Source organism: Petaurus breviceps, unplaced genomic scaffold, assembly GCF_028583685.1.
Source record: "Petaurus breviceps papuanus isolate PSGF00001 unplaced genomic scaffold, PetGlider_PUasm1.0 470, whole genome shotgun sequence".
In the NCBI taxonomy this organism is placed as follows: domain Eukaryota; kingdom Metazoa; phylum Chordata; class Mammalia; order Diprotodontia; family Petauridae; genus Petaurus; species Petaurus breviceps.
In genome coordinates, this window is record NW_027186350.1 from 6,822,561 (window position 1) to 6,846,594 (window position 24,034).

The 24,034-nt window shown below is 35.6% G+C and overlaps 1 protein-coding gene across 9 annotated transcripts in view; it reads left to right on the top strand.

Annotated features, from left to right (window-relative positions):
• The window catches only part of ATF7IP (activating transcription factor 7 interacting protein), a 174,086-nt gene that overhangs the window by 67,484 nt on the left and 82,568 nt on the right, over nucleotides 1–24,034 (top strand). For 3 of the 9 annotated variants that reach the window (XM_069101533.1, XM_069101542.1, XM_069101534.1), the window contains exon 1: nucleotides 13,885–14,031. The exons of 4 other annotated variants lie outside the window; for them this stretch is intronic. In XM_069101533.1, coding sequence (XP_068957634.1) covers nucleotides 14,018–14,031 — 14 coding nt within the window. In that variant the 5' untranslated portion in view covers nucleotides 13,885–14,017. Of the gene's footprint in view, nucleotides 1–2,934; nucleotides 3,010–13,884; nucleotides 14,041–24,034 lie in introns of those variants that run through there. 2 more of the 9 variants (XM_069101540.1, XM_069101537.1) reach the window with 2 other exon arrangements.

A 24,034-nucleotide genomic window follows, 5' to 3' on the forward strand; every position in this document is an offset into this window, starting at 1 on the left:
CTTCAGTTTCTAGGGCAGTTTTCTTTGAGAACTTCCTGGAGGATGATTTCTAGGTTCTTACTTTGATCATGGCCTTCAGATAGTCCAATAATTTTTAAATTATCTCTCCTGGATCTATTTTCCAGGTCAGTGGTTTTTCGCATGAGATATTTCACATTGCCTTCCATTCTTTCATTTGTTTGGATCTGTTAAACAGCATCTTGATTTCTCATAAAGTCATTAGCTTACATTTGCTCCAGTGTTATTCTGAAGCAATGATTCTCCTCATTGAGCTTTTGAGATTCTTTTTCCATCTGGCAAATTCGGCTTTTTAAGGCATTCCTCTCCTCATTGCCTTTTTGAGCCTCTTTTGCCATTTGAGTTAGTCTGTTTTTTAAGCTGTAATTTTCCTCAGTCAGGCTGTTGACTCTCATTTCATAACTTTCTTGCATTGTTCTCATTTCTCTTCCCAATTTTTCCTCCACTTTACTTATCTGCTTCTTAAGGTCCTCAATGGCCTGTAACCAGCTCTTATTTTCCTTTGAAGCTTTTGGTGCAGGAGTTCTGACTTCACTTGCTCCTGTTCCGTGCTTTGCTCCTTTTTGTCCCCAAAATAGGAGTCTAATATTGGCATCTTCTGTCTGCCTTGTTTCCTTTGCCTGGTCATGTTGCCCCTCAGTCACTTGACCCCTGGGCTTTTTGCCACAGTAGGACTCTGCCACCAGACAGGGGAGCTTTTGTCCCAAATGCTGGGGTTTTCTCACCTCCTGGAAGTATTAGATGGGTGCCCTCTCTGAGGCTTCCACACACTCTGGCAAACTGGACACGCACCCCAGGACCTCCACCCTAGACTGCAATCCAGATCCAAGCAGGTTAAAGCAAGAGCAATTACCCCTCAGACTGGTTGCTTGGTCCCCCTACCCTCTGTAGGCCAGGAGCTGAAGCTGCCATGTGGTGCTGGCTGGCTGTGCCGGCGTCTCAGGGGCAAAAGCCATGCACTCCCACTTACTGGGTCCCAAAGTCCAGAGTGCACTGACCTCTCACTTTGTCCTTCGCATCTATGTGTTGATAAATCTGGAAATGGCCACAGCTGCTACTGATGTGGAGTCCCTGGGGCTGGAGGCTGTTCAGGCCTGCCCTGGGGCTAAAGCCTCTGTGTGGGGCTGGGCTCAGCTCCCAGAGAACTGAGCTGGCAGATTCCTGCCAGTCTGCTGGGCTGTCCTCAGCAGGAGGTTAGCTTCCCTCTGAGTGTCATTTTGTGGATTCTGCCTAGAAACCTTAATATAAAAGGTCAGGTCATAAGAGACCATAAGGAAACATCTGGTTGGTGGGATATTGCTTAAACTAACAAGCTAGAGAAGATCCCTCTGTAAACCCCACAGTAAACATTTTTGATTACTTAAAACTAAAAAGCTTCATTGAATATAAAGATACTCTTTATATTTTTTATAAAGAATATAAATATTTTTGAGTGAGGAAAATAGTATTGCATACATTGGATAAAATAACATAAAAATCTCATTTCCTTTTTTGACAGATTTATTAGACATGATCTGTGGGTAGATAAATTTGTTTAAATATCTGAATTTAAGGAAGGCATTTGAGAATTTTCTTTTACGCTGTCCTTTTTGCCTTTTTTTTTGGAGAGCAATTGGGGTTAAGTAACTTGCCCAAGGTTATACAGCTACTTTTTTGTGTATGGGTGTTTAGTGTCTGAGGCCCCAACTGAACTCGGGTCCTCCTGACTCCAGGGCTGGTGCTTTACTCACTGAGCCACCTAGCCACCCCTCATGCTGTCCTTCTAAAGAAGATGGAAATATATGGGCTAAGTAATGTGATAGTAAAGTAGACTCAGAATTTACATGAGTATTCATTTTTAGGTCAGTATCAAGTCTCTGGTAGGTTATCCCAGTGGTGATCTGTGCTAGTTAATATTTGAAGGCGTGACTTGGAGGGAGACTGATGGCTTTTTAGGGAATGAGGGAACAAATTATGCAAAGCTGAGCACAATGGCTAACAAAGATTTTTCTGACAAGAACATTGGGCTTAATCAATAATAAACTGAAATAGGGAAAAATGTAGTTTTATAGTTGGATTCAGAAAATCAACTTCCAATCAGGGAGGTGTGGAGAGATAGTCAGAGGTTTATTCAATTTTTTTTTCCTTTGAAAGAGAAAAAAAATTAAGTATTTCAGGTTGAGAACTAGATATGTTTCTTGTAAAGTTTCATAATTAAATAGGCTACAACATATGAATATAAAATAATTAAGCTCAAGATAACAATACAGAAAAGATTAGTTTATTGAGAGTAATTAACATTTAAAATTTTGGACTAATATTAATTTATAGCTATACTGATGAAGCATGAAGTTTTAACAGTTCTGTTTTATGGATAATTTTTAAACACCTTAGTCATACTCTGGGTATATGTTAATTTGGATAGTTGAAAGGTAAACTTTTGATGGAAGATTTCTTAATTGAAACTTTCTACAGCATTAATATAGTATGCCAAAAATAGCTTATGGAATGAAAAAACTTTGCCTCAAATAATAAGGGGAGAGAATTTATTAAGTATTTGTGTGCCAAGCCCTGTGTTAAGATAGAAGTGCTTTACAAATATTATTACACAAATATCCTCATAACCCTGTCAGGAAGAGTTATTATCTTCATTTTACAGTTGAAGAAATAGGGGTTAGTAATTTACCCAGGGTCACATAGCTAGGAAATGTCTAAGGCTGGTTTTGAACTTGTCTTCCTGCCTCCAGGTAGAGCCCTCTATTGTCAAATGCCCTCATTTGGTCCAGATCTTGAAGAAGAAACTCAAAGGTAGTTACTTGTCCAAATTCCCTCATCTAACAAGGAGAAGATCTAAGATTTAAATCTAGGTCCTCTTCATATTCCCAGTTCTACATGATGCTGCCATAGATACCGTGTTTCCCCGATAATAAGACCTATCCTGAAAATAAGCCCTCTGGTGTTTTTCTTTCCAAAAAATTTAATAAGACAGTGTCTTATTATCGGGGAAACACGGTAAGTACAATTAAAAAAATAAGAACAACAAAACTAGTTAATATGCTAAAGCATGTTAAGTTAAATTAAAAATTAAACAAAATGTTTTATATTCTTAGTACATTTAGAGTAAATTATAAACTTATTGCTTTTACTTCAACAATTAAATACATCTTTGATCTAAATGAATCTTTGTAAACTTATGCCTATGTGATTCATGTCTTGTCTTCTCATACATCTTCTATAGATGTTCTTTCTATCCTTGAAATGTTCTTAAAGGCATTTCAGCATTTTGTACATATAATGGAAGTACTTAATGTAATCATTTTTTTATCCTTCACTCTTACTGATCCATCTCCTTTTCAGATCATACATTTTGTGGATTATTTATTATCTGACAACACTTATACCGTGAATTAATTTATTTTCATTGAAAATGTGCTACCACTAATTTATTTCCACTTTGTGTTTCTCCATTACCTTTGGGTTTGCTTTAGTTTTAATTATCTGTTCTGTGTTCATTTGTCAAATAGCATAACTGGGAAAAATATTGATACCAAAAAGACATTTGTTTTATATATGTGACAGGGAGCAGGCTGCTAGTATGGGGTTTTTTGTTTGTTTGTTTGTTTGTTTTTTTGGCATTTTCCCAGTATTAATAGGTACAGTAAAAACTTTCTTAGAAAATGGCTATGTTTAAAAATGTTTATATTTTTTATTTGGTTTTGCCTTAACCCTGTATCATTTTTGTCTTTTGTAATAACTGTCCTTTTCTCCTTGTTTCTTCCCTAATCTACCTCTGGTTTAGAAATTAAAATCCAGAAAATTACATGTATAAACACTTATTTGGTAGCAAAAAGATGAAAAATTTGATTGCAGAAGTCAATTTAAACTGTAGGAACATAGTAGCATGTCTCAATATTTATTAATAAAAGTATGACTTGGAACAAATTAAAAGGTGACTAAAAGAATCAAATCATTATAAAATAGTACTTTTCTTTTTAATTTACCTTTAAAATGTCAGATATTTAGCAAAATATTTGTGTGTGTGGTTCTTATGCCCATTTTTGATTGATTGCTAACAGAGTCCAATGTTAGGTAAAACTGCAGTTTTCCTGTTGTGAAATTCATTCAGAAAATACAGAAAATAAGCAGTTTAGTTTATTTAGGCACCAATTCAATTTTCTCTAGACATGCTTCTGGTTTATGAAACACTAGAGGGGAAAAAATAGACAGCTTTGCTCATGTTAAAAATATGAATTATAAAATGAGAGACTAGTGGAGACTTTAGTGTGATTCTTTAACAAAATGAAAAAATATTTTGAATTTGAATACAGTCTTTTGCAAGTAAAATTTTTGAACAGCCTGACTGTACCATGACACATTCTTTGAATGTGCCCCCTATTCCTCAGTTTTATTTTAGGAGATAAAAACAAGTAGGTTTTATTTTATTTTATCAAAGGCAAGAATGCTTTTTGCTGCTAGTAGTGCGTATATTTTCATACTGGACCGAGGCTTCATACTGGATTTTTGTTTTCTTTTTGGAGCAGGGATAGCAGGGCAATTGGGGTTAAGTGACTTGTCCAAAGCTACATGGCTAGTAAGTGTTAAGTGTCTGAGACCCAATTTGTATGCTGGTCCTCCTGAATCTAAGGCTGGTGCTATTCACTGCGCCACCTAGCCACCCCTGTAATAGAATTTTTAAGGCTTTTGTAAGGCCGACTTTAGTTTCTCTTCCATTTGCTCAGCTACCAACCATTTGATCAGTTGACAATCCACAATATCGAATAAGATGACCAAGGTTTCCATTTTTGGGTGTAACAGATGTAGATTCCTTATAAACTATGATATTTCAATTCATTTTTAACAATAGGAAAAAAAAAACCAACTTGGGCTTGTTGACCTGATCAGTACATTTAAGAAAGATTTTACGTTCACTTCCTACCTTAGCAGTTCATGTTTATATGAGTGGTTATAATATGTTTTTATGGTTTTGGTAAATAATGTATGCTACCACTTAGTATTGTAAGGAATGTAGAAGCAATATATGCTTTAAAAAATATTAATAGCATATGCAACCTTTGAGAATTTTATTAGATTCCCCTTTTTGGTCCAGGAAGCAATACCTTTGATCTAAGAAACATTTTAGTTGTTGATCAGTAAACATTTTTAAGCACCTAATAATGTATCAGGCACTGTGCTAAATAGCTGGGGTTCTAAAGAAATACAAAAGACAGTCCTTGTAACTACCTTTGCTTTTATTTTTGTGTTTTTGCTTTTTGGAGGGCAGTTGGGGTTAAGCCACTTGCCCAAATTCACATGGCTAGTAAGTATGTCAAATGTCTGAGGCCGGATTTGAACTCAGGTCCTCCTGACTCCAGGGCCGGGCTCTAGTCACTGCACCACCTAGCCACCCCAACCTTTGCTTTTATATTTGTATAACCAGCACTTAGCACAGTGATTGTCATATATTCAGTGCTTTATTAGTGTTTTCTAGCTGGCCATCCATTCATCCATTTCTTTATCCACTAATTAATTAATTTATTGAAAGACTAACAGGAGCCAGATTTCAGTCGGTCAATAAATATTTATTAAGCACCTACTATTTGAGAAGGGCAAAAGATAATCCTTGACATGAAGGAACTCACAGTTCAATGGAAGAGAAAATATGGAAACAGGTATAAACAGGATAAATTGGAGATAATTAACAGAGGGAAGGCATTAGTATTAAGGCTTCCTGTAGAAGGTGAGATTTTAGCTGAAGTAATCAATGGAAGAAACCCAGAGAGATGAAGAGGGAGAGAATTCTAGTCATAGCGGGCAATCAGTGAAAATGCCCAGTCTGGGGGTGTTTTGTGCAAGGAATAGCAAGGAGGTCAGTGTCACTTATCATAGAGTACTGGGTTTAGGTGGAGTAAATTGTTAAAATATTGGGAAGGGGGGGGGGGGGGGGAGAGAGAGAGGACAGGACCAGGTTGTACAGTGCTTTGAAAGCCAGATGATTTTGTATTTGATCCTTGGTTTGATAAGGAACCATCGGAGTATACTGAATAGAGAATATGATGTGGTTAACATCTGCATTTTAGGAAGATCATTTTGATAGCTGAGCAAAGAAGGGATATGACTACCTCAAGTCAGGGAGATCCACCAGCAGAGTATAGCAGTAGTTCCAGTATGAGGTGATGAGGGCTGGTACCAATGTCAGAGGAGAGAACAGAGCATATTGGAGAGATGTTACGCAAGTAAAGGCAACAGGACTTGGCAACAGATTGGATGTAGAGGGTAGAGGGTGATCTTTTGTGTCTAAGAGTCAAGCATGACACTTAGGTTGTGAGCCTGGGTGACTGGGAAGGTGGTGGTAAAAAAGAGGAAGTGTAGCATAATGGATAGAATCTGGCTTTTCTCATGCCAGTTTGATCTGGATTCAAGTCCTGCCTCCAACTTGTACTGGCTATGTAACTCTGGGCAAGTTACTTAACCATTAACCATTCTGGGTAATTCCCTAAGATCATAAACTAGAGAAGGTGTCATCATGCTTCGTAGAGGGACTTTTTCATCTTATACCATTGAAATTACAGGTCAAGCCTCATTGCCACTATTTCACAAATAATCTCTGAAGACTTCTTAATGACCTAAGCCTATTTTGAGATAATCTTTCTGATTATAACTTAGCAAACATAATAGTTATAATGTTAATTTTTTTCCATTTTTCTGATTTACATCATTCATTTCCGCCAGATTTTGAGTTACAAATTTTCTACCTGTTTTTCCCCTACCCACCGCCCCAAAATAGCAGTCCCACAGGATATCCCCTCCTCCAATCTGCTCTCTCCCATATTTTCTCCCGTACCCCTTTCGACTTTTCCAATAGGGCATGGTGGATCTCTATGCCCCAGTGCCTATATATCTTATTTCCCAATTACATGTAAAATAGTATTAAAAATAGTATATATATTTTTGAACATTTGATATTAAAACTTTGAATTAAAGATTCATTTCCTTCCTCCCTTGTCACCCATCCTTACTGGGAAGATTAGCAGTTCAGTATAGGTTGTACATGTGTAGCTAAGGCAAAACAATAACATAATAGATACATTTTGAAAGACTGACTATATTTCCCTCCCTCCTATCCCACCTCCCACTTGTTCTATTCTCTACTTTGATCCCATCCCTTTTCAAAATGATCCCTTCCCTTTTCAAAAGTGGATGCTTCCAACTTCCCTCCCCACCAGCCTGCCCTTTCTTCCATCATCCTCCCTCTCATTCCCTTCGCCCCTACTCTCCTGTAGGGTGAGATACCCTATTTAGTGTGTATTTTATTTCCTCCCCAAGCCAAATTAAATGAGAATAAGGTTGACCCATTCCCTTTTGCCTTCCTATTCTTCCCCTTTATTGTAACCATTTTCCCTTGCCTCTTCTTTATGAGATAGTTTACCCCATTCTGTTTCTCCCCATCTCCTCTCATTATATTCCTCTCTCCACTCTTCATTTCACCTTTTAAGTATCATCCCTTCTTGTTAAATTGGTCCTGTGCCAATTTATCTATGTTGTATTTATCTATCAATCTATCTATGTTGTAGCAGAAAGCACCCCAAGCGTGCCCAGGGTGGCTGCTAGCACAGGTTCTTGGATCTGCTTTGTTAAAGGAAAGCAACTCAAAATGGGTTAACAAACTTACTTTAATCAGTCAGACATATATCGTTTGCCTTGTTCAGGAGAAAAGGTCAGCACCCCGAACCTCAAAGTATACAGGCATAATTATCAAGACAGAAACATCAAGTAGACAGATTTCCAAACTGTCCAACCATTACATCCATACCCAGTCAACATCTGGGTTTCCACATCTGGGTTTTTCAAAGCCGGGGGACTCTCAACAACGGCTTCCCAGAATTCAGATCAAATCACAGAACACTTCTCAAAGTGAGTCCCAAAACAAAGCTACACATCAGGGCTTATATAGCCTTCTCCTGGCTCAGAGAATGTAACAACCTTATTGACTCACTGGCCAATCAAGAAGTATCTACTGAAAAACAAGCCTCCCTCCCCAGGCTTCCGGTGCACTTTAGCCTAGGGGCAGGGAAGATCTTCCAAATTTGCATTCCCATTACATATGTATACCTGTAAACATATACACACATTTACATATGTATTCATATGCCCACATACCCTCATATATAAACATATATATATTTCTGTTCCCTTCAACTATTTTAATAATGACAAAAGTTTCATCAGTTACAATTATTGTTTTTCCATGTAGGAATGTTAATAGTTCAACTTTGATAAGTTCCTTATGATTTCTTTTCCCTGTTTACCTTCTCATGCTTCTCTTGCTTCTTGTATCTGAATGTCAAATTTTCTATTCAACTGTTTTATTCATCGAGAATTCTTGAAAGTCCTCTATTCCACTGAATGACTATATTTTCCCCTGAAACATGATACTCAGTTTGCTGGGTAGGTGATTCTTGGTTTTAATCCCAGCTCCTTTGACCTCCTGAATATCATATTCCAAGCATTTCTATCCCTCATTGTAGAAGCTGCTACATTCTGGGTTATCCGGATTGTGTTTCCACAATATTAAAATTGTTTTTTCCTGGCTGCTTGTAATATTCTTTCCTTAGTCCGGGAATTCTGGAACCTGGCTGTAATATTCCTAGGAGTTTCATTTTTGGAATATTTTTCAGAAGGTGATTGGTAGATTCTTTCAACCTCTGTTTTGCCCTCTGGTTCTAAAATATCAGGGCAGTTTTCTTTGAGAGCTTCCTGGAGGATGATTTCTAGGTTCTTACTTTGGTCATGGCTTTCAGGTAGCCCAATAATTTTTAAATTATCTCTCCTGGATCTATTTTCCAGGTCAGTGGTTTTTCCCATGAGATATGTCACATTGCCTTCCAAATTCTTTCATTTGTTTGGATCTGTTTAACAGCATCTTGATTTCTCATAAAGTCATTGGCTTACATTTGCTCCAATGTAATTCTGAAGCAATGATTCTCCTCATTGAGCTTTTGAGATTCTTTTTCCTTCTGGAAAATTTGGCTTTTTAAGGCATTCTTCTCCTCATTGCCTTTTTGAGCCTCTTTTGCCATTTGAGTTAGTCTATTTTTTAAGGTGTGATTTTTCCTAAGTCAGGTTGTTGACTCTCATTTTGTTATTTTCTTACACTGTTCTCATTTCTCTTCCCAATTTTTCCAACACTTCTCTTATCTGCTTCTTAAGGTCCTCCATGGCCTGTAACCAGCTCTTATTTTCCTTTGAAGCTTCTGGTGCAGGAGTTCTGACTTCACTGTCTTGCTCCTGTTCCATGCTTTGCTTCTTTTTGTCCCCAAAATAGGAGTCTAATGTTGGTATCTTCTGTCTGCTTTGTTTCCTTTGCCTGGTCATTTTGCCCCTCAGTCACTTGACCCTTGGGCTTTTTGCCACAGTAGGACTCTGCCACCAGACAGGGGAGTTTTTGCCCCAAACACTGGGGTTTTCTCAGCTGCCGGAGGTATCAGATGGGGACCCTCTCTGAGGCCTCCACATGCTCTGGTAAGCTGGACACACCCCAGGACTTATACCCTAGACTGCAATCCAGATCCAAGCAGGTTAAAGCAAGAGCGATTATCCCTCAGACTGGTTGCTTGGTCCCCCCTCACTCTGTAGGCCAGGAGCTGAAGCTGCCACGTGGAGCTGGCTGGCTTTTCCGGTGTCTCAGGGGCTTCTGTTCCTGGGAGTAACAGCCGATGCACTCCCACTTACTGGGTCCCAAAATCCAGACTGCATTGACCTCTCACTTTGTCCTTTGCATCTATGTTGATAATTCTGGAAAAGGCCACAGCTGCTGCTGATCTGGAGTCCCTGGGGCTGGAAGCTGGTCAGGCCCACCCTAGGGCTAAAGCCTCCTTGTGGGGCTGGGCTCGGCTCCCAGAGGGCTGCACTGGCTACTTGGTGCTGGCCTTTTGGGCTCTCCTCAGCAGGAGGTTAGCTTCTCTGTGTCATTTTGTGGGTCCTGCAGCTCCAAAGTTTGTTCAGAGTCCCCTTTTTACTCTGACTGGGGAAGGTGGAAGCCAGAGCCACTTGGAGGTCATGCTTCTACTTTGCCATCTTGACTCACTTCACCTCCCTCCTTCCTCCCCCCCCCCCGCCCCATAATGTTCATTTTTTAAATAGGCATGTATTAAATAATTATTTCTTTTTCATGCAGCAGTACATGTCAATCTAAAATGTTCCCCTTGAATCTTCGGAACAAATCTTAAACAAACTCCAAAACAGCTTATAGATAGTTTTATATAGTTAGTAGGGATTTGGCTGGGAGGATTATAATTATTATATATTGTTTATGCAGAAGGACAATCACTTATGAAACCCAGCAGAATTTTTTTTTAATAGCTTTTAATTTTCTGAAGTCTTTTCTGATCTTCCTAACTGCTGGTGCCGCAAACTACAGTATATTTAGCCACTTTGTATTTAAACTCATTACATTAATTCTGTAAATATTTATATATGTTTCTTTTGTCTTTCCCATTAAAATAGACACCCCCTTCCATCCAAATAGGGTTTTTTTCTTCTTTGTATTTTATTCTCTCCACTCAAATGCCCCTAATTGATAGTGGAGGTCTAACAACCATTGATTGGTCTGTTCTAATATTTTGCTGTTGGTAAAGACATGAAAATTCTTTTCCAAGGGCCATTGGGTGTTAAATCCAACCACTGGGGCCCTGTCTCAGTAGGGATTATGTTTGTTGCTTTAGGGAACTTTGTTAAGGAAAACTATTAACTGAGATCTGAAATTCCTAGGGGTACTGAGAATCTTAGTGGTTTCCCAAGTTTATAATGTCAGAGGTGAAACCTAAAGCCAAATCGACTTGTTTCCCAAGTCAGAAATGGTAAGGTCAAGATTATGTTTCAGGAGTCATACTTTGGCTTTTATTTGTGACCATTATGAATGGAGAAAGTATTTTAATAAATCAATTAGAAGAAAGATTAATGGGTAAGATATTAAATGGCATCTTGCTGGAACAGTATTTTGCATCTTGCCTAAAAATACTGCAGGAAAGCATTTGAGAAATACATCATTCAATGATGTTTTTATGTTGTTAAATCAGGGAAGATTTAAGGAATTGAGTAGAAGCAGTCATGTATGTTATACATTGTTCCAGAGTAATGGTGGCAATTCTTGGATCTCATCTTCCCAGAAATGGGTATATTTTACTAAAAATACTAACTAAACAGTAGAGCACCAGCAAGGACCGTGTATTTGAAGATTTGACTAAAAAAATAAAATAAAAGCATGGGAAATAACAAATTTGAGCAGGCAAAGCCTCACAAGTGACAATAGTTTTGTCACTTTTGTTTCCTGTAAAAAAAGTAGACACTCACTTTGTGTATGGCAGTCCTTTTTAGCTGTGTTTTTATGAGATACAATGGTTTCTTATTTCAAGGATTCCCAAAACACTTTTTTTAGTGTAGATTATACTTAAAAATGTGTCATGGAGAACTTTTAAGAATGATGGAGGAGGTTACCAAATCAAATAATGGTAACTGAAAAGTTTGTAGATCACCTATTACACATTTCGAAAGAATATTTTCAAGCCTAGTCATTTAAATTGTTAATTATAATATTCAGGAGAATTATTCACCTTCTACATTCTATAATAGCATAAAAATAATTGAGGATAGAAACTTCTATATTAAAAGTAGAATCAGCAAAGCATTTTAATTTCAAAGTTCTTCAACTTTTTTTTTTCTAGACTCTTTATGTCTCTAAGATTTTAGGGCTGCTTTGGTCTCATATCAAATTACAGGTATTACTGAAGCAAATGGTAAAATGATACCACATTTGTACTTTGGAACATTTAATGAAATAATAACGAGAGATCAGTTTCTTATACCATTAGCTAGCCATTTTTGAAAATCTGAGATACCTTTTTTTTTTGAGGCACAGTTCAACTTTGTTTTCACATGTTCTGATTTCTTGGTTTAGTACTTGCCCTCATATGCTTCCCTTGTTGCTGGGCAGGCTTTGTGGAAACAGTGTCTCATTGGTTTTCAGGCAGCTACTTTTTAGAGCCAATCAGAGAGTGAGTGAATTTCAGTTCTCTACTAGTACTGAAGTAGGGAAGCATGGAATGATTTATTTTTCCTGTTGAGAGAGTGTGTAAGCTAAAGGATATGGCTGTAGCAGGCTCCCTCTGGGGTATGTTTGAAAAATTACAAGGTTCTTCTGTGTTTGAGTAGGGGAAAATGGGTTAAAAATGGGTTAATCTATAAAATACTGAGTTTAAGCTTTAAAAAAATATGTTCCAGTGGTAAAAATACCTTGTATTTATTTTGTAATTTAAATATTGAATGGAAAATTGATGTAATAAAGGGAAAATCTCCTCAAACTTACATGGACACTTGTTTTGCAATAAAACCATTTTCCTTTATTCTTAGAGGGGATGATTCAGATCTTTCTGTTATTTGTTTCAAGGGAGTAAGTAGACCACATTTAAAGTAGTTGCATTTATATGAGTTTAGAACAAATTATTTTAAAAGCAGAATCAAGATATATCCTCACTAGGAACTGGGAATTTTAAACTAATTAGATCTGTTAAATTAGTTTAGTACACAGTAAAAAAAGCACCATAGAGGAACATAGGAATCTTTTTAAAAAATCAGGATAAAAATACAAGTTAGTTTTTGGAACTAAAATAGTAAAGCAACATTACTGGTAGGTGGACAAAACAAATCCTTTTATATTGAATTTAATATTAATTTTCGTTTGCCCCTTTTCATTTTTATAAATGCTATAATGTTGAGCTTAATTTTTAGACATTCTCATTTTCACACGATACATGTTGTCAAGAGTAATGCAACCTTGTTCTGGGGCTTTTGGTTCCCTAGATAGCAATTCATTCCACATCTAGAAAAATTGATGGTCAGCCATTAAACTCAGAATAGTTTCTATTAACCACACAGGGCTTATTAAACAATTTATATTCTTTTGTGTTATATTTATTGTACTATGTGCAAAATAGTAGACTTGAACTTTGATAAATACTGTATTCTAGATTACTTCTATTATGCAAAGAACCACATTGCATCAGTTTGGGTTCTTTGTTTTCTTTAACTCTCCTTCTCTGTGACCTTCTCTTTGTCTGTCTCCTGTTGCCAGGCAGGATTCAGAGAGCTGATTGCTCATTGGCTGACTTGTGAGCAGCTCTTGAACAGCTTCTTAAAATTCTTGAGCTTTTTGAGATGGCCGATTATAGGCTAATACTTTTCTTTGTTGTTTCTCGTTGCAGTGATTTTTTTTTTAATGGAACAGAGGACAAAATGTAGAGTTTGGTATAGAAAGCAACATTTTAAATTTTACTTAAGGAGAAATTTTAGTTTTACCAGTTCATTCTTGGTTATTTTAATACTTTGGTAGAGTGAAAAACCCTTGCTAATGCTGAAAGATATTTTATTATAGATAAATTATTTCCAGAAAGCTTCTAGAAATTTTCAGCCTCAGTATATAATACAGGCAGAAAGAATTGTCAGGAATATTTTAAATCGCTCTATCAAATGATATTTATACATTTCTTTATGTTTCTGCCATAAGAGCAAAAATAGTAAAGGCACAAGTTGTTTAAACTTTTTTGGATATTTATGTCTGGCATTGGGAGCAGTCTTCTGTTCTAAAATGTAAGCATTTTATATCCTGAAAAAAAATTGATGATATGTAAAAGGTGATTTTTCTTCTGTAGAATGATTATGATAATAAAGTCACCAGCACAAAAGGATCCAAAATGATACTTATTTAAAACATTTTAACATTTCGTTTGTTAGTATTTAGCCTACATTGCCTAACTCAGAGAGAGGTGCCACCCTTTTTTGATATGTAGCCTCTCTAAAAATTCCTTTTATTGATGCAAAACAGATTTCCAGAACAAGATAGCTGATTGGTTTGCACAAATATGGCTAAACCGGTCTGAACTGGTTTGCCAGATACTACTTCCTTGTTACTTCGGATTTTGTTTTTCTTTGCCTTCTGTGCTGTAAAAGATCTGTTAATGGCTGCAGTATGCTCCCTTGTGGGTATGGATGGTAATTCTTTAATTCTCTCTACATTTCAATATAATAATTTATTTATAAATCAAATAGTAGTTTTGTGATAGAAGTATTTATTTAATAATAGTTCTTGATTGTGCTTGCTTTTATTGAATGTTCTGTGATTTTTATAGTGTTCTGGATATTAAGAAAGTAAGTTCCTATTTCATATTATAATTACCAGGTTAAAAAATTCCTAGAGGATCCTTATTGTCTATGATATCTTTGTTTTGGTGGCATTATTGTAGATAATAATGTTAATAAGTTAACTATGTATTTTAAATGGTTTGAAGAGATATATATATATATATATATATACCTATGTTAAGAATATTTACTTTTAGATTAATTGTGCACAGCTATCAGTATGTACTATTTTTGTAATAACTCTTGAGTGAGAATCATATTCCAAAATGCCTTTTCTTTTCATATTTGCCTTATTATTGCATGTATTACTTAAAGAATTTTTGGTCATTAAAAAATCTAGTTGACAAAATTTTCAAATTAAAAATTAACTTAGTTTTATATTTTGAGTTGCAAAAACAAGATATTTACTGGCATTGATTGTCAGTGCCCTCCTGACCTAAGTCCCCTTTGAGCCATTTGCAGCCACTCAGAGTCATTTTTGTAGATGGTGGATTGATGATGGGGTCCAGGAGAGTGGAGAATTTTGTGGCTGCTCTCACAATATCCTTTTGTCCAGTACTCTAAAAATTTTTTGCAAAACAATTTTCTTAGAGTAACCCTCTGTATATAATGTAAGTAGTTCTGTCCCCATTTTACAGGTCAGAAAACTGAGTGTCAGAAGAAATGACATGCTAAGGGGCTGTAGAAATTTGAACCCAAACCTAGGTCTCCTGATTTAAAAGCCCTTATGCTTTTCACCATACCAAGCTAACTTCCACTTTGTAGTTATCTGACTTAACCATTTCCAGAAGCTTCTGTACTCTCCCAGGGGCATAAGACCCTTTGGTCTTATGGCAGCCAATTTAATGTCTTTTAATATATGGTGACATGACCCTAGGACTCCAGCTTATGTGTGTAGATCCTTCAGTATAATGCCAGAGACCATGCAAGAAGCTTTTGTTAGCTTCATTGAAGCTGTTCAGTGAGAATGGCTCTGGCCTATACTTGAAAGTAAGAGATCTCTCATAGCTTGTGGGACCCAGCTCAGAAGTACAGTTACCTGCTTAGCAAGCCCCAGGAAATCCTACAGTCTACTGGCCACTCTGTCACTCCTTTTCCTTGTGGCATATTTATAAAAATCAAATTTTTGTGAAATTCTTGACTTCCCAGAAGATTTATAATCTAGGTGCTAGAATAGGGAAAAAGCAGTTGTTGGAGGCTTACCTGAGGTTTTCTTTGTTTGACTTCTTTGTTTCTTATCTGTGTCTCTACACATAGATGGCTTTTGTTACTGAGGTATATATCTCTTAAGACTCATTTTAGTCTTATTTTAGACTTATTTATGGATATCCTAGGGCTATTAGACTTCTCCTTTAGCCTGTTTTTCTTAACTAAGCAACAATAAATTGCATAGGGAATCATATGAAGCAGTTAGTAACTTCTGCTTTTAGATTGTGATACAAGTAGATTGCTCTTCTTTAAGTACTATTTTTCTTAATTCCCTGGTATTTGAAGCTGGAGGTAGTATAAATATTTATGTGTATTGAATTGCCAGAGATTTTTTCTTAAATGCCCTAATGTATTCAGTTCAATTTAGCAAGCATTTATTAAACCCTTAATTGTAATAAGAAAAAAAAAAACCAGGTTCCTGAAGGAGCTTAGATTTTCCTGGAGTGGAAATTTCATATATAAAGATATGTATATATCTCATGTATCTGTGTCTGTATGTGTCTTGTGTGTACGTATATCAATAGATCAATAGAGACTTGAATTTAGAGTTAAGAAATTGGAAGTAGAGGCTTCAGTTAGGATGCCGGGAATGAAATGAGGAAAACTTGAACTATAGTGGTAAAAAAAAATTAGCAGAGAGAAAGAAGAAACATGTGAGAGATGATGTGAAAATAGAATATGTGAGACTTAATGATGATTGGTTGTCAGTGACAGGGAAGGAGCCAAGAGCTAAGGATGATTGGGTGGCGAGGAACCTATTAACTGTAAGGATGGTGGTGCCCAAAAGAGGGGAGTTAGGAAGCTCCATAACTGTCAAGACTCCTTATAGGATTTTTTTTTTTAGTGGTTCTGAGTTTAATTTAATTTTTTAAAATTGTTTGGTGTTCTGTTAATTTAAATAGTTTTATGCTAATCCTTAATTTCTTTAAAATTTTCAGCCTTTTTGACTAAATATAATTGTGCATAGTATATTCTGAAAGTTTGTTTTATTTCTTTGTTTTGATTTTACCATGTTCATTTTTATTAGTAATTTGATTTTCCTACACCCTTTTCATCAGGTTTGCTAAAAGCTCATTAATTTTGTTAATCTTTATAGAGAACTAGCTTCTACATTTTATGAGCACTTACTGCATTTTTGTTTTCTAGTTTATTTTTCTCTAATTTTTAAGATATCCTTTTTTTTGGTGATTTTAGTGCTACTTGATTTTCTAAGAAGTTAAGTAATGCTCTTCTATTTATGCATCTTCTCAGAAATATATTTTTTTCTTTTGAGGACTGTTTTTTGCAATTCAAAAATCTTTTATAATTTGTTTCATTGTTACTCTTTTTTACAGTTACTTTTCCTATGATATGTTCTTTGACTAATTCATTATAGCAAATCATTCTTAAGTCCCCATAAAAGTCTATATCCCTTTTATTTTAATTTCAGTAACATTGGTAAATAATGTACTTGTTTCTATTTTTTAGACATTTATTTACTATTTCTTTGTGCCCTGGCACATGGTTTATTTCTATAAAAGTACTATATAATATTGAAAAATCTTCACAATCTTGAATGCTAATATCCAGAGCATCCCCTTGCTTTTCCAGCTCTAAATTCTCCCAAGTATGTTCAATTCTGTAGTTTCCCTCCGTTAGATTTATCTAGGTCTGAGAAAAGAGAATTAAAGACTCCTATGATTATTAATATGATGTCTTTTTGTAATAAAGATAATTTCCATTATGATTTTAGATGCTGTACATATTAATTGAGGCTTTAAAAAAATGGTAACATCATCGTTTATGATTCCTTTAAGTACAAGGAACTCTCCCCATTTTTTTTTCTTTTTTCTTCCCCCTTTGCGCCCTCCACTCCCCCAACTTACATAGACAAATACATACTTTTATTAACACATGCAAGTAGTTGGCATAGTAGTCTGGAGGTAAGGAAACATTGACCCTCCACCCCTATCCCCCTTAATGGAAAGTGCAAGGGATAATCTCAAAGAATCCTACCACATTCAGCATATGAGAAGAAAGAAGAAGAAGAAAAGTTTTATTTCTTGATGCTGTGAATTTTAAATTTTGCTTGTATTAGCACAATTGCAATGCCTGGTTTTATGGATTAATCTCATGCCTATATTTTTTCTTACCTCTTATTTTCACTCTATACATATCTTTGCTTTTTAGATGTATTCTGGTATACCACATTTGTTAGGTTTTGTTTTCATATCATTTTGTCATTTTCTTTCATTTTAATGGATTGTTTAGTCCATTCACATTTTAACATTATGATCAGTAAACTTGTGTTTTTCTCCATTTACGTTGTGATGTTTTGCTCCCCAACCACAACCTACTTTTAAAAAATTCTTTACTTAAGGCCAAATAAAATGAGCATTTTTATGTAGAGAGCAGAACAGAAAAATAGAAATGCATTTGCATCCATGAATTTGTACCTCCTACAGTTTTCTTCTCTTTGCAAGGCAGGAAATTTGTATAACAAATTGATAATGTTATTTTCAAAGTTTTTTTGGGAAACTTGCATTGTAAAAAGAGAAGCAAACCAACTGACAGCTTGAGATTTCTGCCAATACTGTATTGTAATATAAAAGAATATTGTCCTTCTTTTAAAAAATGATCTACCTAAAAGAGCCTTTGTTACCAGAGGATACTTGAGTGGAGGCACTACTTCATTAATTCAATTGAATTTAATTATAAAGTGCCTAATAATTCTGATTTGACAATTGGGCATAATATAGTGCATCTGTTAATTTGAATGTCTTAACTTGAATGGTTTATTTATAAGCTCTATTTTTGGAAAATTTTATACAGAATTTTGTAAAAGTTAGGATATCCACTTACTTAGACTATCACTTTTGTTTGGTTCTGTCTTCTACTTCTGGTGAAGTAACGAAAGCATACTTGGATAGGTAACTTGTTTGTAATAGGGAATGAATTTAAGTGTTCAGTATTTTTTTAAATATGTAAAACTTTTTACATTGTTTAAAACATAACATCTTTATTTTAAGATCAGTCCACAAACACCACTTTTTTGTGTTTTATATTTCATAAACATTTAGAATGTCCTTGTCTGTTATTCTCTTTAAGTCCAAAATAAGGTGTTAAATCATGAGCATTTTGGATATTTACTATCAATTTTATGCCTGCCCCACATTTAATTTAAATTTATAGTGCTTTTGGCCCTGTGGCATCATCCCTCTTTACCTTGTCTACTTCGAATAAACAGAATGAAATTTCTGAGATATTTTTCTCTTAAAATTTTGAGGTTTCAGTGTTCTGTAATTTTATTCTTTTCATAATTTTCATGTCCCAAGTTATTCACAGTTTGTTGCCTTGAGCCCACCCATCTTCTTTTTCCCTTCATATTTGGCTACATAAATTACACATGTATTTTCTTTCTAAATTTTAATTTATATATTTTGGTTTTATATCACCTTTTTTCTGAACATAGTCTTCTACTTTCTCTTACCATCCCTTGTAATAATTTTTGAAAAAGGAAAAAACCACCATGTTAGTAAACTTTTTGAATACTAGTGTGACAGTATATATACTGCTATCGTTCCTCTCCTACCCTATAAAGAAAGGTGGGGAATGAGGTTTAACCTTTTTTTCCCTCAATTTTTCAGTGAAATTTGGTAGATTGAATTATAGCTATTGAGATAGCATTAAAAGCCCAATGTAGGTTTTCATTCAACAAACTTCTACTTTATGTAAAACTGTGATAAACACGGAAGGTTATAATTGAGACAAGTAACAGATTTTTTTTTTTTAAGGCAATCGGGGTTAAGTAACTTGTCCAAGGTTACAGTACAGCCAGTTATTTCTGGGTGTAGTGTTGAGTATCGGAGCCCGGATTTGATCCCCAGGTCATCCCGACACTGGAGCCGGTGCTCTTACTCGCTGAGCCACCTGGCCTCCCCTTAGCAATTGGGGTTAAGTAACTTGCTCAAGGTTACACGGCCAGGTGTTTCTGGGTGGGTGCTAAGTGTCTGAGCCCGGGATTTGATCCCTAGGTCATCCCGACACTGGAGCCTGTGATCTTACTCGCTGTGCTACCTGGCCGTCCTTGACAGCTTATTTTTACAACTTTTATTTGAAGTTTACCTCTTATTACTAGATTAAAAGTTCTCAATCAGAGGATTTTTAGTGCAAAAATACTCAACTGTTTAAGGCAATCTTTACAATTTAAGACTATGATTGTAGTTGGTAGTTCACATTAACCCCCCCCCACACACACACACACAATCCTAAATCCTTAAAATAAGGACTTTTATTATATTTAATTTAATTTTATTATATTAATTTTTTTAATTGCTTCTATTATACTTGATAGGAAATCCTATTTTAAACACTATATATAGTTGTTAAATCTAGTGGAGTGACACTGGCAATTTCATAGTTGGAATTGAGGGTCATTTTAAAAGCTGTCTATACATTAAAATGATCTCTTCTCACTTGGGATGTTGCCAGTAAATCACAACATTTAGAATAGAAACAAGGAAGGAGATTAGTACAAATCCTACCTACAACATTCTTTAACTTCTTTGACATTGCCTTTGCTTGAAGAATTCCAGTGATGGCCTTCAACACATGATATTATAAGCTATTGAACTTTTAGACAGTTTTGTTAGGAACGTTACTTTGTGTAAAGCCAAAAATTCCTGCTCTGCAACTTTTACTCAGTCTCATTTTTGCTGTGTAGCACCAAGCAGAAAGCAGAGCGTTTGTTTCACAAACCCTTTTAGAGAGATTTGTCACTGCTTCCCAAGGTTTCCATTGTGTTCACTTTTCAGTGATTTAGTTCTTTAGTGATCCAAATCAGGTCTAGATTATCAGTGTTCTAATGATTAAGTCCTCAGCTACTTTTAAAAATTAAACCCTGGTTAAGTCAAGAATGCCAAAAGTAAAAAATAAAAAAGCTAGGGTGGCTAGGTGGCGCAGTGAATAGAGCACTGGCCCTGAAGTAAGGAGGACCTAAGTTCAAATCCAGCCTCAGATATTTAACACACTAGCTGTGTTACTTTGGGCAAGTCACAACCCCACTTGCCCTCAAAGAAAAAAAAGAAAATCTAATCCTTTAAGGGTGGCTAGGAGGCGCAGTGAGTAGAGTACCAGCCTTGGAGTCAGGAGGAACCGAGTTCAAATATAACCTCAGACACTTGACACACTTACTAGCCATGTGACTTTGGGCAATTCACTTAACCCCAGTTGCCCTCCAAAAATAAAAAAAAGCTGCTGGAGAGGTATGAACAAGTCCCAGATTAGAATGTCAGTTTATAATCTGTTTCCTAAACTCACCATACATTTTTTCTTCTTGGTACAAAATCAAGCAAGAAATCATACATCAGTCTGCTCTCCCTAAGTCCATGTATCTTCACCTTCACCCTGGCCATTTTCTGCCCTGCTTCTGCTTCAAATTGGACCTTTACACATGCCTAGGAAGTACTAAAGTACTCTGTTATGAGCTTCATGAACTCATGCATCCTCATCTTTACAGTGGCCGTTTTCATCCTGCTGCTGACCCTCCAAATCAGACCTTTAGATAAAACCATTTCTGGGAAGAAGCTAAGACTCTCAGCTCTGAACTCCCTGGACCCATTTATTCATCCTCATCTTTACTACCCTGACCATTTTCTGATCTGTTGCTTTGCATATCTCCTATCTTCCACCTCTTAAAGTAATCAAATTAACAACCATTAGCTTTGTAAACATGTTGTTAGGGGTATGCCCTACTGTTTCATTCATCATCCCTTCCTATACCAAAACACCTTTTCCAGGCCACCAGTAAGGGGATATTCTCTCTCCCTATTGTAATATAAGCTTTAGGACAGGAAATGTCTCACTTTTGTATTTGTGTCCCTAGGGCTTAGCATTTTGTTTGACACACATTAAACATTTTAATAAATAAACACTTTTTCATTTATCCCCTAAATACCTACTATGTGCCAGGCATATGTGCTTGGGAATGGAACAAAATTTAAACATTTTCTGATATTAAGGAGTTTTTATCCTAAAAGGGTAGGCATATATACATAAGCATGCAAACACAGGTAAAGCATATTAGCAGCTCAGAGGGTAGGAAAGGCCTTTTTCTGAGTCTTGGAGGAAATTAGGGATTCTAATAGAAAAGGAAACTGTTCTGCGCATAGAGGAACAGTCAGGCAACAAGTACTACAGTATGCCAGGCACTGTGCTAAGTGCTGGGGATACAAAGAAAGGGAAAAAGGCAAAAGAACTCTGCTCTCTAAGAGCATATGTTACAACGAGGGAAGCAACACCTGAATATATACATAGGAGAAAAGGTCAGGTTGTAAAGGTCTTTAAATGCCAAATAAAGGATTTTATATTTCATCGTAGAGGTCACAGTCATTGGAGTTTATTTGAAACGGGGGGAGGTGGGTGAGAAGAAGGCAGAAAGGTATAATTTGGTCAGAGGTGGGGTAGGGAGACCAAGTAGTTGGCTATAATATTCCTATGTATCTTCAACCATTAATCCCTACATGCTTGTTTCATATCATACTTTTTTACATCCCTGTTTATTGGGTTTTCTCACAGGAATATGTCATCTTGATCTATATTGGCTACATTTGTGTATTCAATGTTGTTGGCTACACATTTCTTTTCTTTCATGATCTCTTATCACCCAAAATTTGTACAATTATTTATAGATATCTAAGGCCTTGAAATTTCATTAATCCCCCTGCTCCTTTGATATTTGTCAATCATCAGGAAGACATTAAGTGCTTATAATTAATGGATAGACATTATTTTAGGATCATAGATTTTAGATCTGGAAGAGGTCTTCAAGGCCTTTCAGTCTAACCCCCTCATTTTCTTTTGTACCTGCTTATTGTGGTATATGGCTTGGTAGCTGGCATATGTTATGTAAGCAGTTTCTTTTTTTTTTCTCACTCTTCTGCTTAAAGGCCTTTTTGGTGAGATTGCAGTTTTTCAGGCAAATTTAAACTGTTAAAGAAATCCACATGCCCTTCTCAGATGCCACCTTCTTAACTAACAGATCACTCACAACCTTTTTTTTTCCCCTGAAGCCTCTACCTTTAATCAGCAGTAATGATGAAAAAATACCACCTGCACTCTTAAAGTGTTCAGATTCATACCCAAGTATAATGCTTAGCTATAGGAATAGGAATTCCTTCAAGTGTTCTCATCTGTCCTTAGATGAATTAACAGAATTGAGCAAGTAATAGCTATCCATCTGACTGTTCTTAGGTGTCTCTGCACATATTGGACGCATATCTAGTGAAGCTATCATCTCTCCTTATTTTTCATCTCACTTTAGCACATAGCTGCTTCATTACCCTCTCAGAGCAACTAGCTATCACAACTTAAGTCTTTTTTTTTTTTTTTTTTTTTTGCTGGCAAGTATTTGATAGCTTCTCTCCTAGTAGCATATGCGAGATTCTCCTAATAATTCTCCTTTGGCTGGGACTAGGGGGGTGGCAGTCCCCTCTCTCTGGAAAGTTCCCTTAACAATAGTCGTCTTTTTCCCTGATTGCTGTGGCAAGTTTCTTGTTTCAAGACACTCTCATTCCTGATTGTCATTGTTCTTAAAATATAGGGTTCACAATTGTATGTAATATTCCAGACGTGGTCTGGTTGGGAATAATATTTATAACATATAAGTCCCTTGTTATGGATCCTAAAATTATATGATTTAATGCAGCCAGAAATTAAATTTTTTTTTCTTCCATGGCACACTGAACATTATTTTGCAAAAATTCTTATTTTGATAGCATGAATTTCTTCAAATGTGATTGATATTTTAGGAAATAATTTGAACATAATTTATATTTCACATTTTGCTTATGTTCCATTTTTTTTTCTGTGAGAAATACCAGATGAATACATAAAACTGTATTTAACTGAACTGAGCAACATAAGAATACACAAAACACATGTACATGCCTCAGACATCTGTCTGCTACCTCAGTTTACCACATAAATTATCTTACAAGGTTATATTTTTCTCTTTTTTATGCATTTGTGAACTTACATATATATATATATATATATATATATTACTCATTAAAACATATCTGAGCATCCTTGCTCAAAAACATCAGTTAATTCTTGCAATAGGAAATCTTAAGTACTGGGCAGAAATTTGAAATAATAAAGCATTTTAAGAGAAATGAAGAGAGCATTTGATATCTCTCCAGCAGCAGGAATAAAGGAATTCACATTGCTAACCATCAGAGACAGATAACCCATGAAAATAAAAGAAACATCCATGACTGGAAATGTTGTTCCCATAATCCCCATGTGCCCTGTAGTTTTTATTGCATGTTTGTATAGTGTATTGCTTTTAAAAAATCAAATTTATTGACAATATAGTAATCAGGTTTTTACATCTTTGAAAAATTTAATACGTACCACTTTTTGCTTCAGGCATTTGTTTTACATAATTTGAAATTGAGTTCATAAGATTTTTATGGATTCTTTAATTATTCACTATGAAACATTTATACATTAGATGCTAACTATATCTTTTAACAGTCCATTTCCTGAGTCTAGTTTTCATTATAGCCTATAGTTTTCCATTAAAGTGGACAAGTTTCCAGGCTGTTGAACATGTTTATCATCATTCTTGGATAAATGTCTTAAAAAAAAATTT